Below are 16,918 nucleotides of genomic sequence, written 5' to 3' on the forward strand. Positions count from 1 at the left end.
TGTGATTAACTATAAAATTTGTCTCAACAATGCTCAAAGTGCTCTAAGTATATTCACTATGAATCAGATTTAGAAGATAAAAGCTGAACATACCACATTTATACTAATAAACCAAAAAAGTTGCTTCTAGAGACAACTATGCAATATAATTATCATTTCTGTGGGTTCTCTCTCAAAGATAGATAAAATTTCTCAATCCCATAAACTATTTTAATAGTACGATGTCAGTAATGAAAGGTAGGGAGGATTTTGCAAGTAAGTATAATAACTAGGACCTATATTTGCATAAGGAAAACCAGCAAAAACGAAATAACTGTATTTTAAAATGCATGTTCTATACTGAAAATCCAGAAAGCACAGATCAGTTTTTTTTTTAAGTCATCTATAAGCCCAATACATACGGATAGCCACTTTCAATACTACGGAAAGCTTTTCAAAAGCAGAGAGGATGCCGTGAGGGTTCACAGCACACAGACCACTTCCTACCCTGCTTTCCCCGTTATTACGAACATTATTACATGTCAATGAATAGTCTTCAATGAATTTTTAATGGCTGTTTATAGCTATTTTATACCAAGTCCTTAATGTTGAAGGCTGAGGTTGTTTTCTGTTGTTTCCTATTATTAAAGTATGCCGAACAACCTTGCACATACAATTTGGACACAACTATTTCCTTAGGACAGAGTTAAAAGTTAAAAAATCACCAGACCAAAGTACATTTTTACGTCTTTATATTTCTAAATTTCTCCAGAAAGATCATAGCAAACTAACACTCCCACCTGACCGCAGGGGCTCCAACTCCCTTCACTCTGGCCAATACTGGCTACGAACATTTCTTTAAAAATGTTTTCAACATAAGTTTAAAAAATTTTTAATTCTTCATTTCTTTAATAATTAAGAGGTTGAAAATTTTCCTATATGCTTACTGACCATTTGCATTTCTTCCTTCTGTGAACCAGTTACATCCTTCAGAACCGTACTCTGAAAGTATGGACATATATATATGTATGAACAGTCGCATACATTTGGAAAAGATACTTCTGTACATTTAGGTTTATTTGCTGTAAGCCATGCTCGTTAGGTGAGCAAAATCAGATGAACGTAAGACTCCTGAATAAAAAGTATACAAGACGAAAAATGTCCAAATACCTTCACCGCCTACATGGTTATTTCAAAATGGACATGCATCATTATGAATCTATTGTGAAAACAATCTGTGACCCTTTCTGTTTGATCCGATTTTCTACAAGACTGAGTTTCTATAAAGGAAAGAGAACTCTGGAGCAGGCAGGCCAAGAAGAAAGGCCGCCACCTGGAATACCGGCCCTGCATCCACAGCTCCTGCAGAGGAGCCGGCGACCTGAGCATAGTGACAGCGACATGACGGCCCAGCTGGCAGGTGATGAGCTGCAGCAGGACCAAGCACATCCTGGCGTGTCAACCTTGCAAGGCCTACGCTGCAGGCTGCCAAGGGCCCAGCAGACTCGCCTGGGTGAAAAAGTGCCCCAGCCCCAGTGATGGTGAACTTTGTCATAGAGTATCGGGACAGAGATTAACTGAATTCTGAATGCACTTGTGTTATAACTTACTGAGAGGTGCAGTAAAGGCTAGGCAACGGGAATGTGATCCTTAGTGTACTGGTCCGGGAAAAAGAACTTTGAAAAAACAGGCTAAGAAAACAGAATAAACTAATTCAGCTCACAGCACTACAGGGAGAGAAACAGCCACTTTTAAGTTTCTGAGAACTAACGCAGGCAGAGAGAAAAAAAGAGAAAGGCATCACCATGGAAGTTTACACTGACTCCAAGGAAGCTAAATTTATGATTTGAGATGAATAATGACTTCAGGACAAGAGAATTTTGACCTGGAAGTGAGAAGCAGGTAGACCTGGGGCCTAGCAAAACCAACACACTTAACCAGGTGGCCTGATGTCTAGAACAGACTAGACCAGACTGGCTGTTCTCGGTTATGCCACAGGGGTCCCCTCATCACACTGCACTCCCTTCACCAACATCCGCCTGTGAGTCAGGACCCAGGCCTGCTCTCTGAGCTGGGCACGGCAGCGGGAACATACTGGTGTCAAGAAACTGAATAGGAAACTTCATTACCTATTTCAAGTTCAAGAGAAAGGAAATTTACTATTATTTACCCACCGGCAGAGAATGTACTCCTACATTTTACTGCAAAAAAAAAGAAAAGAAAAAAAAAAGTCGCTGTACGGTAACTCTACATACCTAAGACGTCCTAGAAAATCAGAACCGAATATAAGTGCTGAACAGACATACAGTGGGGGAGCAAGAGCCTCCGGCTAAACTTTAGAAGAAAAAGGAAACGTCTGTGAAACGGCCAGAAACAAAGTTAATTGAACTAGATCTTTCTGACTGTAGATGCTCTGGGACTTTTTTTTTTTCTTTCCCCAAGTTCCCTTCTCTTTCTTTTGCCATTCTGAGTTGAAAAATCAAGAAAAATGTTTATACTGTATAATAACCCACCTTCTTGTTATAGCACCAATAAATGCCAGAGGTTCCTAAAAGCTCGAAGAATATCTGTTTCACATCCAGAAGTAGGTTACTTTTCTCTAGAAAACATGTCACGTGGTTCTCCAGGATGAACGAAGGGTTACAAATCTAGCTATTAGCTACTGGCTACAATTATGGGGAAAGGATCCCTCATTTTTCTCTCAGGCAGTTTCCCTCTCCTCCCTTTCTGAGCCACTCTCCCTCACCAGCTCCCCATAAGGCCAGGACTTTGAAGGGTGACACTACAGCAGGGAGATGCACAGTCTGCTCCTTCTTCCTGGGACCGAAAGTACCTCCAAGACTGAAACACAACCTCAAAATCCAAAGTGTTAAATCATCTGTCACTGGAGACCAGCCTGGGGGAGATTATTTTAAAGGGTGATGCAGTTAAGCGGTTACATGGGAGGCTGAACATACACCCGAAAGAGAAAACTTTTAAAAATACTGTTATGTAAACTGAGGCTGGGATAAAACTGTGGTATGGCGACACACAGTTTCCAAAAATACTGTATGTTAACTAACTGAAATGGAAGTGTATGTGTTCTAGAAAACTGTGTCAGATGACTCAAGGTCTTCTACTTAGGAAAATAACACTGATGTTAAAAATGCAGGTAAAGTGGGGAATAAAATTTTATGATTTTCAGTAATTAAATTAATACAAATAGACATTCTGTTTCATCTGTATCCTAAAAGTTAATTATTAAGAGATGATCAAACCCTCTTCTTTGGAACTTCGTAAGAAAAATACAGAAAATACTTTGGGAACAGTGATTCATTCACATACAAAATCTGAAGGCCATACAGTGAGTGGATAAAGGCAGTTTCTAGATTCAGGCTACTAAGAATTTTAGACAGGCATCATCACTGCCCAACGGTTACTATAACAACTAGGCAAGTTACTTGCGTTTTGGAGATCATGTTTCTGACAGCACTAGAGGAGGGCTACTACCACCAACCCCCGTGGGTGATGTAAGCCTTAAATAACATGTAGACGGTTCTTAGCACCATGTCTGACACACCGGACTCAAATGGTAGCTGTGATTTCATAGATATTATTTCATAATATCTAAAGAAGTACAGTCAGATGCTTTAGACTCAGTTCAGATTCTCCACTCCTATTAAATATATGCAGTTAGTATTTTCTCAGACAAAACTGGAAGAATACTCAATTTAATAGTATTCCTAAAAAAATTAAAATTGAAGGTGTCAGAACTACCAATTATAATTATTTGTAGAATAAAAGAATTTAGTAATTGCAGCAAGCAGACAAGTCTCTACTTCCTCAGAGTTCGAAGAGCAAAACATCTGATTGGGCTAAGGACCAGTCTGAGTTGGTCAAAAATTACAACTAATAAATTCCCCAGAGACAAACCAGCAGCTAAATTTCCATGATGTCTACACTAGGGCTCCCCTGTTGTTTGCACACCAGGAATCCAACTAAGTGCCTTATCGTCTCACAACTGGAATCACCATCTTTATATCTATTACTTACAAGAATTTAAAAAACAACAACAACCCATCATACCTAGCAAGCCACAACCCTCGAGTGGGTCAATATCCTCTCATTTGCAAAGATTCTACTGTCCTTAAAAGCGTTCTACATATCACGACCCAGCAGTTCCACTCCTGCATATATATCTAAGAGAATTAAAAACACATGTCCACACAGAAACTCATATACAATATTCATAATAGCCAAAAAGTAGAAACAACCCAGATATCCATTACTGATGGATAAACAAAATATGGAATACGCATTCAACTCAAACGTAAAAAGGAATGATGTGCCGACACGTGCTACAAGGAGGAAGCCTGAAGACATTATGCTAAGTGAAAGAAGCCAATCACAAAGGCCAGACACTGTGTGATTCCAATTATGTGAAATGTCCAGAACAGGCAAATTCAGAGAGACAGAAAGTAGGTTAGCAGTTGCCAGAACCTGGGGGAGGACAGAATGGGAAGTGACTGCTAATATGGGTACAGAGTTTCTTTCGGCGGGGGGGGACAGGACGGTGATGAAAATACTCTAAATTTAGACAGCGGTTACGCTTGCACAACATGGGACTATACTAAAAACTGCTGCACTGTACACTTAAAAAGGGGTGAGTTTTTTGGGTATGTGAATTATATTTCACTAAAGCTGTTTTTTTAAAGTATTCTACAGTGTAAATATATACACATTTATGAATATCTGTACATACTTACAGTAAGGTTTAAATTTAGAGATAGACATATAGGTTCATATCTATTTAAATTAATGTTAATTTTTTCAGATTATAAAACAGTAGCATAGTTGAGGGCATACTGGAATATCGCATTGACAATCACTGATACATATTAAAGATTTACTTAAATTTCCACTGAACTGGCAACTTTAAACTCCTAGAACCAGCAACCTGCTCTTTGGTGAGTTAGCTTAAATTGCAACTTCTTGTATTTGAACGGAATCAAGAAACTCTACAAGTTAAATAGTATGTCTTGGAGTACAGGCGTCCCTCGATACCTGTGGGGGACAGGTTCCAGGAATGCTCCCGCCAACGATACCAAAACCCGTGGATGCTCAAGTTCCTCATGTGAAGTGGCTAGCACAGCTGGAGTTCCGCATCTGCGGATCAGGAGGGCCGACTGTATACAGCAGACAAGGTATCCTTCGTAGCACACAGCAGTTCCCTGCACCCATCGTGGACCACATAACAGTGAGTGAAACACTTGAACACATTATTTGTAAAACAAGGCCATAACAGTACAACTTTTGCTCTATGTGGTGACCCTTTAGACGGGAGTCAGCAAACCTGTCCCATAAAGGACCAGACAGTAAATACACAGCTTTGTGGATCAGACCGTTTCTGATGCAAGCTATTCCACTCTGCCCGCATAGCATGAAGGCAGCCCGGCACAATACAGAAACCAATGCTCCCCGGCTTTAACCAGCGTTGTCCAGCAGAACTTCCTGCAATGATAAAAGTAGTCTATTACCTACTGAGCACTTGAAAACACGGCTACCACGACTAATGATTTCAAATGTCAACAGCCACGTGCCGCTACAGGCTGCTGTCCTGAGCAGCACTGCTTTAGACTACCAAGTAGCCAATTTCACCTCTGCTCAAAACAAAGAAGAGTAAATGAGTTAACTTTTAAAGCAAAAAACGAGTCTTACATTACAGGATGAACTGGAAGAGAACACGTGACGTAAAATTTCTAACAACTCACAGATCGGACCAGTAAATAATCAAAATCCTAAGCAGATCGATCACAGCTCAAGCAGGAGGATACGTGTAGAGTTCCATGTATCTGGATTTCGCCATACTTTGTCTGGTATACACTTGCTGGATTCCAGCTCTGAGGTCGTCCCAGATCTGATCAAGGCCAATCTGCTTCAGTCCATGGGGATTCTGACTCCTGTTGGATGACATTGTTGAATAATATTCTGAAGTCGTCCAGTGCAGCAATCCTTATTCCAGGTACAGCTACTTCTCCATTAGATGAAAATATACAGTATCATTCCAAATTTATTCACAGCAGTTCAGAAAGGACTCCTTTAAAGGCAGAGAATGAAATCTCATTGCAGGCAAACCTGAAGAAGAAATAAAGGGAACTAATTAATCCTTTTTCAACATCCTGCATTGGGGTGGGAGCGGGGGTGGGATAGGATGCCTGCCACATGGCAGAAATAGTCTGCAGGCCTCAGCAGGTACCACTCTAATCCAGAGAGTGTTTCTCTTTCTGTGTGGAAACACACTCATATTACATGGTCTGTGCTTACGGAGACGCTTAGTTCAAAATCATTATGACTATCAGTGCTCACAAGAAAAGCTGGGTAAAATGGACACAAGCACAACCAACACGTTACTTTGCAGGCCTTCTAAAGGTATCGAAACTTAAACTATATTACTTGACCTACGTAACAGAAAGACAAACTCAAGGGGGAAAAGGCAAAGGAAATTTCCAGAAAGAGAAACAAACATAGCTAGTACAAAAAGCCAAACATTCAATCTCACTAGTTACCTGGGAATTTAAAACACTTTTCACTTCGCATTTGGCAAAATGCAAATGTTGTTGAGGCTGAAGGTGAGGGAAGTGGTCACTCTGCGCCGCCCCCCCCCGCCCCCCGCTTTTGGTGCCGAGCGCCCAGCGGCTCGTGGGATCTTAGTTCTCCGCAATCAGGGATTGAACCTGGGCCCCGGCAGTGAAAGTGCCGAGTCCTAACCACTGGACCGCCAGTGAATTCCTGGTCACTCTCTTTTCAGAAGGGAACTGGGCAAGAATTACCAAAATTTAAAATGCTCCCTCAATTTAGGGAGACCTGGGTTTGAAGCTCAGCTCCATACCTACAAATACGTGGTCTTGGGCAAGTTACTTAACTTCTCACTGCTCTAAGCCTCAATTTCCCAGCCTGCAAAATGGGGGCAAATCTATTTAACACACAGTGAACACGTGACAAGTGGTAATGGCGATTATTTCTAAGTGAATGAAGCTACTGCAAAATACAATTTATAATGTCTCAGGACTATGGATCCACAGATAAAGAACTTCAGCTATCCAATATTGCATTAAGTCAGTACTTCCCAATACAAAACATTACAGACATACTTTAAGGACTGTCTATGTACATCACATTGAAATGTGGAGGCTTTTTTTTTTTTTTGGTGGTACGCGGGCCTCTCACCGCTGTGGCCTCTCCCGTTGCGGAGCACAGGCTCCGGAAGCACAGGCCCAGTGGCCATGGCTCATGAGCCCAGCCGCTCCGCGGCATGCGGGATCTTCCCGGACCGGGACACGAACCCGTGTCCCCTGCATCGGCAGGCGGACTCTCAACCACTGCGCCACCAGGGAAGACCTGTGGAGGCTTTTAAACAAGTATTTGTGGTGCAAAACTAGGAAACACTGAATTATTTTAATGGCTCCAAAAAATAAATGTTGTTGGAACGTAAATGGAATCTGGAACAGGAAGAATGGGCCGTCAAAGTCTGCAAGGGATTCAGTGCGTCCTGCATCTTCAACGGCATTATAGAGCTCTCCGTAGTCTAAGGCACATTTAAGGACAACATAGGTCACGCATATGGATTAAGTCTGAACTTCGGAAGCATAAATCATCTCTAATATTTATAACCTAAGCTATGGGACTTAATATTTTATGAAACCATGACATCATTCCTGATCCTGAAAATATTTTATGTTATACATTCAAATAGGTATGTCCAAATGCGAAATATAACGATGTCTAACAAGAACGAATCCCCAAGTTTTAAGAAACTAACAACTCGGCAACCGCTTTGCAAGTGTTTCCTAATATAATTTCAATCTGCCTTGGATGGTACGTACTAACGCCCCACCTGACAGGAACTGGGGCGCTGCGGACTGGCAGCGCCACCCGACAGCGTCCCTATTTAAACCTACACTCCATTCGTACCACTTACTTAGCTTTTCCCTAAAGGGAAATTATCACTTTAATTTCCCAGACTCGCAATTCAGGTAATTCTACCTTAGACCGTAAGCTTTCTCAGACCCATCTAGATGCTCTATTTACTTCCTTTTCTTCTCTTCTAATTTCTACCGGCAACTGAAAATGTTCAACTTTCTCCATTTTTTTAAACTCATTTTTTAAAATATTTATTTATTTATTTATTTGGTTGTGCTGGGTCTTAGTTGCGGCACGCGGGCTCCCTAGTTGTGGCATACACGCGGGATCTAGTTCCCCGACCAGGGATGGAACCCGGGCCCCCTGCATTGGAAGCGCAGAGCTTTAACCACTGCACCACCAGGGAAGTCCCTCGACTTTCCCCATTTTTATCTTTACCTCACCTTATCATTTCAACTGAGTACCTTAAAAAAGTAAATTCAATTATGACACGTAAGCATAGGATGGGGACGTATGACCCCTTCTTTCTTCAAACCTCCACAGGCCAGTCACTCACAATGTTCATCTCCAGCCCAGACTTCTCTGAACTCCAGGCCTACCTCTGTATCCAGTTCACGTCTTCTCCCATGTCTCAAACCCAGCAGATCCGCAACTGGACTCAGGATCTTCCTCCAACCTCCATTCTCCACCAGTACTGCCCACCTCAGTAAGTGGCAACTCCACGCACCCACACACCAGAAACCTGGGAATGATTCTAAGGCCTTGCCCCTCATCTGTCACGTTCAGCTGCTACAGATGTCAACTCTCAAGGTCATTTCAAATCCACTCACTCATCTCTATTTCCTCTTCCAATAACCATCACCATCCTCTCTTACCTGGACCACTGTTTTCATAGTCGGAACCGGACTCCCATACCTCCCAGTATTTATGTCACGCGCCATCTATTCTTCACACAGCAGTTGAGTCTGAAGCTGCCACTCTGACTAGGCTGTCGTCCTGAGAGCAAAGGCAGCTGCAGCAGAGAAATCCTTACTACGGCAGAGTCACATCTCTCTCCTCGTTTGCCTCTTACAAAACTCCCCCTTCACGCCCCTGGGGACAGCCACACAGACCCTGTCCTCCGTTCCTGGACGTGCCAGTCCCTTTTCCACTCCCGAACATCTGTGCACTTGCTGCTGCTTCTTCCCGGAAAGCTCCTCTTCGTCAAGTTCTCTTCCAGCCACAGAAGACACACTAGGGAACTCCCAGGCGAGGTTCAGGTTCACCCATTTCCAGGCCTTTCCCGCCTTAACTCTCACTCAGAGTCGACACTCCACGGCTGTGTCTTTACTGGGACTCTCTCCCTGTACCGGTGTGAAGGATCCCCAGGCACAGAGGCCGTCTCTTCACTCACCACAGTGTCTCTGAGCCCACTTCAGAGCAGGCGCAGAGCTCCATCAATGTTTCGCATGAATAAACGAGAGAGTAAATTAAGGAATCGATGAGTTACATGTTTTGAAAGGATTTAGAAATAAGGAAATACCAGCATCATCGAGCATCTAAACTCACCCCAAATCCCCCTCGAGCATCTCCACAAATTCTATCTTGTTCCCTTTCAACTTTTTCCTTCAAACACTAGATTTTAGGCTAAAATTTATTTCTTGCTCTTTCACTTAGTCATGTTTTGTATTATCCTGGTCACTGCAAATGTATACATATTTTAACACAGTTTTTTTTTTTTTTTTTTTTTTTGCGGTACGTGGGCCTCTCACTGCTGTGGCCTCTCCCGTTGCGGAGCACAGCCTCCGGACGCGCAGGCTCAGCGGCCATGGCTCACGGGCCCAGCCGCTCCGCGGCATGTGGGATCCTCCCGGACCGGGGCACGAACCCGTGTCCCCTGCATCGGCAGGCGGACTCTCAACCACTGCGCCACCAGGGAAGCCCAGATTCTTTGATTTTTAAGGTGTCAATAAACAGGGAAACCACTAACAGAGCCATAAGAAAAATAAACAAACAAACAGATGCACCAGTTATCTATTAATCTTACAAACCCAAACAGCTCCAAAGAAAACAGCTGATAGACTGAAAGAACAAACCAGTCTTAATCGTATCAATATTAAATCTATTTAAATATTTTGAAATTTAAGAAAGCTGGGTTGGAAAAAAAAAAAAAGCCTGACTTTTTAAACTAAGAACACTGCAAATATCAGAGCAGTATAAAGTCAGGGTAGCACTTGTCATACCAACCTCACCCCGAACCCTGCCCCAGAGGCAAGGTTAAGATACAGCAAATAAAACGGTCAGTGATTCTCCTCACAATACCTCGTTGTCCTCACGCAACATCAGCACCCCAGTGTGCTCTTTCCTCCTCGTCGTGTACATCTGACTCCAGTTATAAGCTTACTCTGTCAAGTCACTAGTATCCTAAGACCAAAAACCACCTTTTCATGTTGAAATGTCGTCTACTTTATTACGCACGTTCTGTGTCTAGGTCTACGCGTGGAAATCTGGTGCCGCAGCAGATCTCAGCTTACGTGGAGACCAGGCCGAAAAATCAGCCAAGTGTTCTACTCCTGCTTTTAGGTGCTTTATTGTTTTCCCTTTGAAACTACTCATTCCCTGTTTCTAGTTGTCTCCACTGAGATTCCAAAATTCAGACAGAGTTGATCCAAGGTTCACAACAATTCACATGTCCTTACCGACTTAACTGAGAAGTTTGAAGAGGATAACCTTATCTTATATTTTTAACATCCCCCAGCGAGCCTCACATTTATATATTTAACATTCATCACTTACACTACAACAAACTAAATCTAAAGGGAAATGATAAAAGTCAGTACATCAGAAAAAGGCCCTAAAAATCAGGTCACATGCTGACAGCAGCTGACCTGCTGGTCTCAGGCTGGGTGCCCTGGAGCAGATGCTGGCACAGTTTGGGTGGAGGATGCTTCTTAGGGATGACACCTGTGAGGGGCAGGGGAGGAAGCAGGACTGGGCAGAGAAGGAAGGGAACTGTGAGGTGGTCCCCATCTGGCAGGCAGCTGGGTGCCCAGCACTGCCCGGACATGGCACGCAGGGCTGCAGAGGCAGCCTTTCTGCTCCTGCCGGCTCAGTCCCTGCAATGGGCCAGGCAGGGCAGCGCTAACTGGAGGCCACCTGCTGACCATGCACAGGAGTCAAGTCTTTCCCTGACGGGGCACCTGGGTGGGGCCCAAATGGACCCAAGATGCTTTGCTCACGGAGGTTTCCACCTTGGGGTGTGTGCAGGTTTGTGTGTCTGGATTTCACCTGTTTATGCAGCACTCAGTGTCTGACTATAAAACTGTTTGGAGTAATAACGTACAATAATAGAGGTACCCATAAAAGACTGGCTTAGGGGCTTCCCTGGTGGCGCAGTGGTTCAGAATCCGCCTGCCAATGCAGGGGACACGGGTTCGAGCCCTGGTCCGGGAAGATCCCACATGCCGCGGAGCAACTAAGCCCGTGCGCCATAACTACTGAGCCTGCGCTCTAGAGCCCGCGAGCCACAACTACTGAGCCACAACTGCAGCAAGCCTACAGCCCATGCTCCACAACAAGAGAAGCCACTGCAGTGAGAAGCCCGTGCACTGCAACGAAGAGTGGTCCCCGCTCGCTGCAACTAGAGAAAGCCCGCACGCAGCAGCGAAGACCCAACGCAGTTCCCCCCGCAAAAAAAAAAAAAAAAAAGACTGGTTTAACTGTCAGTGTTGAATTTTCAGGAATAAACCACTTTACAAACCGTATACCCTCCATCTCATAACCAGGCCATCAAAAACTATCAATAATCTTAATCCGACCTCATGAAAAGTCAGAGGCGTAAATGGCTTTGGGGTAAGGGTTAAAAATATTTTCCCAATAATTCACATCACAGAGCCAAAAAACTTAGGATGTCCAAGAAGCCGATATTAAAAACAAAAAACAAAATGAAACGAAATATACACTTAGGAAATCGGGTGGTTTTCAAAAGTACTCCGTTACAGTAGGTCCCTGGCATCACAGGGTTTACCGATTGCAGTGATGAATATCCAGGAGGAACACTCAAGATTTCGGAGGGAGAATCTGCAGATTTGCCACTTCACCATTTGGAAGCACAGGCCCAAGCACAGGAGACCAAGGCACAGAATGCAGCCAACCAAGGGCAGGAACCCACGGCAGAGCAGGCTGTAGCCTCCCACCCCAGAGCCTGGCTCAGAAGCCTGCATGAGAACACTGCTCACCCACCCGCCCTCCCTTCACCTTCCTCTCCGCCAGAAAGTAAGATAATGGGAGCGGAACCCAGGAGCCAAAATAAACAAAGGCATCTAACAGAAGGGAGGTTGTCTATTTAAGGCTTTGCCTCATGGAAGAGACTGTTGTTCCAAAGGGATATGAAAGCCAACAGAATCAATATTAAACAAGTTTTCTAACAATTCAAATCGTGAACGAATCAGCCTGCTTCTCAAGATTAATGTTGCATAAGATTCCTTCCTTGAGTACAAGTGTGAACTAACCAAATGACCTCCAAGAATCCTGCAAAATACATCCTCTTTGATATCAGTAATTCACAGTTTCATTAGTACGGAAAGGGCTTTCTTAAAAGAGCACTTGTAACAGCCATCTACTGACGCTGACTGGAATGTCAACTGAACAGATCATCGAGGGAATCTGGGGAAATGCTAGCTTTACTGAAGCTAAATATTTTGTTTGCTACAAGACTTCAGTGGCCTTGATAAGTGAATGTGTCTTATGAATTTCCATCAGAAAAACAGGATAAAGCATCTCCCACTCAAACTGACTTGGCCAGAGCGTACTTTTTCCTGAACATATCTCAGGACTGGACTTTCAAGAAAACACTAATGTTTCAGGGAACAACATAACTTTAAAAAAAAGGGGTGGTGGTGGTAAATCTGTGCTGATCCCTACAGGGTCCTAACTCTCCTGGGATCAACCACACAATGTTCTGTAACGTTTCCATTTAACAATGAGATAAACCTCACTTCACTTAATGAAATACGCCTCACTGGTTTTGTGGGCATGTACTATTCTACTGTTCATCACACTACCACCCTGCTAGAGAGCTTCTAGGTGTTGACTTTTTAACAGTTTGTAAGTAATACTGCAACAGGCAGCCTCCTATGGACTTCTCTTCTTTGAGCATACTTTGAGCATATATGATAAACACCCACGAGTATCTACAGGATAAATGGGCCATGGAACCATTTACCAGGACAGAACACATCAGAGGGAAGACAGGCGGGAGACAGTTCACTTTTGGACCCGGGGAATCTGAGGTGCTTGAGAGCTCATCTCTGATGGGCACTACTTCAGTCTGGGAACCAGAGTTAATCAGAGAAATTACAGAAAAAGATGGGCCCAAACTGAATCCTGAGGAACATTTAGAAACTGACTAGATGTTGGGGAACCCACAGAGTTCGTACCTGCAAAGTTACAGCCAAAAGCAACGAGACCTGTCCTGGAGGCCAGAGAAGGCCATGGCTGGCTGGGCCTAAGGAGGTCGCTGCCATTTACTTCCTGTATGATCTTGGGTAAATCACTTAATATCTATGAGGGTCAGGGTTGAATGTGGCCACGCAGTGTTCGATAAATGCCAGCTGTTATTTTCATCATCATGACAGTATCCGAAATGTAGCTTCTGACTTTAGTTCTATGTAAGTCACTGGGGACCCGAGCAAGGCAGGTTTCACTGGTTTTAAGGGAGGAATCAAACTGGAGTGGGCTGGGAGGGACAGAAATGCAGACTGTCGTTAGGAATTCTGGCCATAGGCGTGAAGAGGCTGCAAGGGGATGCGACAACTGGGAAAGGCCCGCATGTCCTCATCCTCTCTCCAGAGAAAGAGCGCGGGATGGGAGGGCAGTGGGCTGTGGCTGGGAGGGTGCAGCTGGGCGGCCAGGCCCGAGAGGGGCTGACGTGAGGTGGACGCACCGAAGGCCACATCGCCTGCGAAAGGGTGACAGGGCACAATGGCTGCTGCAGGCGGGCTGAGCAGTCGGGCAGCACCGGGGGGACGAGCGGAGCCCCCAGACCGCCTTGGACGGGAGCCCATGGGATGCTGAGGAAGAGCGACGGCCACACCTCGGCTTCACGGGCCTTAGGCTCTGAGGAAGAGCAAGGAGGAGTTTCCCATTCCCGGAATTGGGCTCCAGAAGGTTCCATGAGAACCAGGTGGGGAAAGCAGGGAGGGCAGGGAGGACCGGGGTAGGGATCTGGGTCGTTGGGGACAGACAATGCAGCTACGGGGGGTTAGTTCAGAGATGGGAGAGACCCTGGGGAGACACAAGGGGACTCAGGCCACTGGTTTCAGTAGACGGTGGCTTCCAATTTATGGGACGGGGCATGGCCCTCGGCCTGGACCACGTGTCACCAGCTAAGCTCCGTGCATGCTCCTAATGTGTTATATTATTCCCCCAACAAGCCCTAAATACAGAACAGACAGGAATATAAGTTAAGACTTTAATGAACGTAACTGCATTTCTACGCTAGGGGAGAAACCGACAAATTTAGAAATAATAAAAGAATTGTGTCCCCTGCTCAATTTCACCTCCAATACTCAAAAAAACCCAGATACCACTTTTGTCTATTAATGCAGTACTGATAGTTGCCTCTGTTCCTATAAATTAAGACCAAACACACTTAGCAGATGCTTTTGCACAAGCCAATGTTGAATAGGGTTAAATAAACAAAGCAAAATCAATCAGATCAGAGTTGTAACAGGAATACATGAAGCAGGGTTCTTCAAAAAGACCACAGCTGCTTCAGTTACGTGACTGCTTTGGAAAAAATGTAAAAAGATAAAAACAAAGCATGGACTTCAACTGTTACAGTATCTTCTAAAAATAAAGCATTAGAGTAAATGAAAATACAGTTAAAATTCACTGTTAAAAAATCAAACAAGGCGGCCAAATGTAGCTTTTCTAGTTTAGTAACATTTTAAATCTGATTAAAATGTGAATGATCCTGGGTATTACTCAGCAATTGCTTATTTTCTAACACTTCTTAAAAGTATGCAGAATCCCCGGCTTTCACCTGCAGTGTGGCACATAAGATATGAAATGTATGATAAAACAGTGATTTAGACCTAGAGGAACGTTTGCCTATGCACACCAAGAAATATGCAAACATGCATTTGCCATATGTTTATAAGAACGAGAACAAAAACGCAAACCTAGAAACAACCCACATGTTCACCAACAGAATTCACGAATAACCTGTAGGACAGTCACACAATAGACCACACACAAATCAACTCTGGCTACTTCAACACAGATAAATTTTAGAAAAGAGTCTAGAGCGAAAAAAGTGACAGAGGAATTCATATTGTACGATACCATTTTTATATATGAGAGCTAAAAAAAACCAACAAAAAACATAGGAGAGAAAAGCCAAGGAACACCTGGGGCTGCCAGAAGCCGGAAGGCAAGGAAAGATCCTCCCCGATGGCCTGGAGGGAGCATGGCCCTGCCAAAACCCTGACTTTGGACTACAGTTTGTAGAACTATTCAGGTCATGAATGCATGGTCTTAAAACCGTATTAATGGGAGGAACCAAGATGGCGGAGTAGAAGGACGTGCTCTCACTCCCTCTTGCGAAAACACCAGAATCACAACTAGCTGCTGGACAATCATCGACAGGAAGACACTGGAACTCACCAAAAATGATACCCCACATCCAAAGACAAAGGAGAAGCCACAATGAGACGGTAGGAGGGGCGCAATCACAGTAAAATCAAATCCTGTAACTGGGTGGGTGACTCACAGACTGGAGAACACTTACACCACAGAAGTCCACCCACTGGAGTGAAGTCTGAGCCCCACGTCAGGCTTCCCAACCTGGGGGTCTGGCAACGGGAGGAGGAATTCTTAGAGAATCAGACTTTGAAGCCTAGTGGGAATTGACTGCAGGACTTCGACAGGACTGGGGGAAACAGAGACTCCACTCCTGGAGGGCACACACAAAGCAGTGTGCGCATCGGGACCCAAAGGAAGGAGCAGTGACCCCAGGGGAGACTGAACCAGACCTACCTGCTAGTGTTGGAGGGTCTCCTGCAGAGGCGGGGGGTGGCTGTGGCTCACCATGGGGACAAGGACACTGGCAGCAGAAGTTCTGGGAAGTACTCCTTGGCATGAGCCCTCCTGGAGTCTGCCATTAGCCCCACCAAAGAGCCCAGGTAGGCTCCAGTGTTGGGTTGCCTCAGGCAAAACAACCAACAGGGAGGGAACCCAGCCCCACCCATCAGCAGTCAAGCAGATTAAAGTTTTACTGAGCTCTGCCCACCAGAGCAACAGCCAGCTCTACCCACCACCAGTCCCTCCCATCAAGCCTCTTAGATAGCCTCATCCACCAGAGGGCGGACAGCAGAAGCAAGAAAAACTACAATCCTGCAGCCTGTGGAACAAAAACCATATTCACAGAAAGACAGACAAGATGAAAAGGCAGAGGGCTATGTACCAGATGAAGGAACAACATAGAACCCCAGAAAAACAACTAAATGAAGTGGAGATAGGCAACCTTCCAGAAAAAGAATTCAGAATAATGAGAGTGAAGATGATCCAGGACCTTAGAAAAACAATGGAGGCAAAGATTGAGAAGATGCAAGAAATGTTCAACAAAGACCTAGAAGAATTAAAGACCAAACAAACAGAGATGAACAATACAGCAATTGAAATGAAAACTACACTAGAAGGAATCAACAGCAGAATAACTGAGGCAGAAGAACGGATAAGTGACCTGGAAGACAGAATGGTGGAATTCACTGCTGCAGAACAAAGAAAAAAGAATGAAAAGAAATGAAGACAGCCTAGGAGACCTCTGGGACAACATTAAATGCAACAACATTCGCATTATAGGGGTCCCAGAAGGAGAAGAGAGAAAGGACCCGAGAAAATATTTGAAGAGATTATAGTCAAAAACTTCCCTAACATGGGAAAGGAAACAGCCACCCAAGTCCAGGAAGCGCAGAGAATCCCATACATGATAAACCCAAGGAGAAACAGGCCGAGACACAGAGTATTCAAATTGGCAAAAATTAAAGACAAAGAGAAA

General features: G+C 44.3%; 1 protein-coding gene across 3 annotated transcripts in view; it reads right to left on the minus strand.

Moving 5' to 3' along the window:
* Positions 1–16,918, minus strand: part of CUL1 (cullin 1) — a 106,639-nt gene that overhangs the window by 62,431 nt on the left and 27,290 nt on the right. For all 3 annotated transcript variants that reach the window (XM_082662074.1, XM_082662073.1, XM_082662072.1), the window contains exon 2: positions 5,793–6,093. In XM_082662074.1, coding sequence (XP_082518200.1) covers positions 5,793–5,932 — 140 coding nt within the window. In that variant the 5' untranslated portion in view covers positions 5,933–6,093. The remainder of the gene's footprint in view (positions 1–5,792; positions 6,094–16,918) is intronic.

This window comes from Grampus griseus (assembly GCF_964374135.1).
Source record: "Grampus griseus genome assembly, chromosome: 9".
Lineage (NCBI taxonomy): Eukaryota > Metazoa > Chordata > Mammalia > Artiodactyla > Delphinidae > Grampus > Grampus griseus.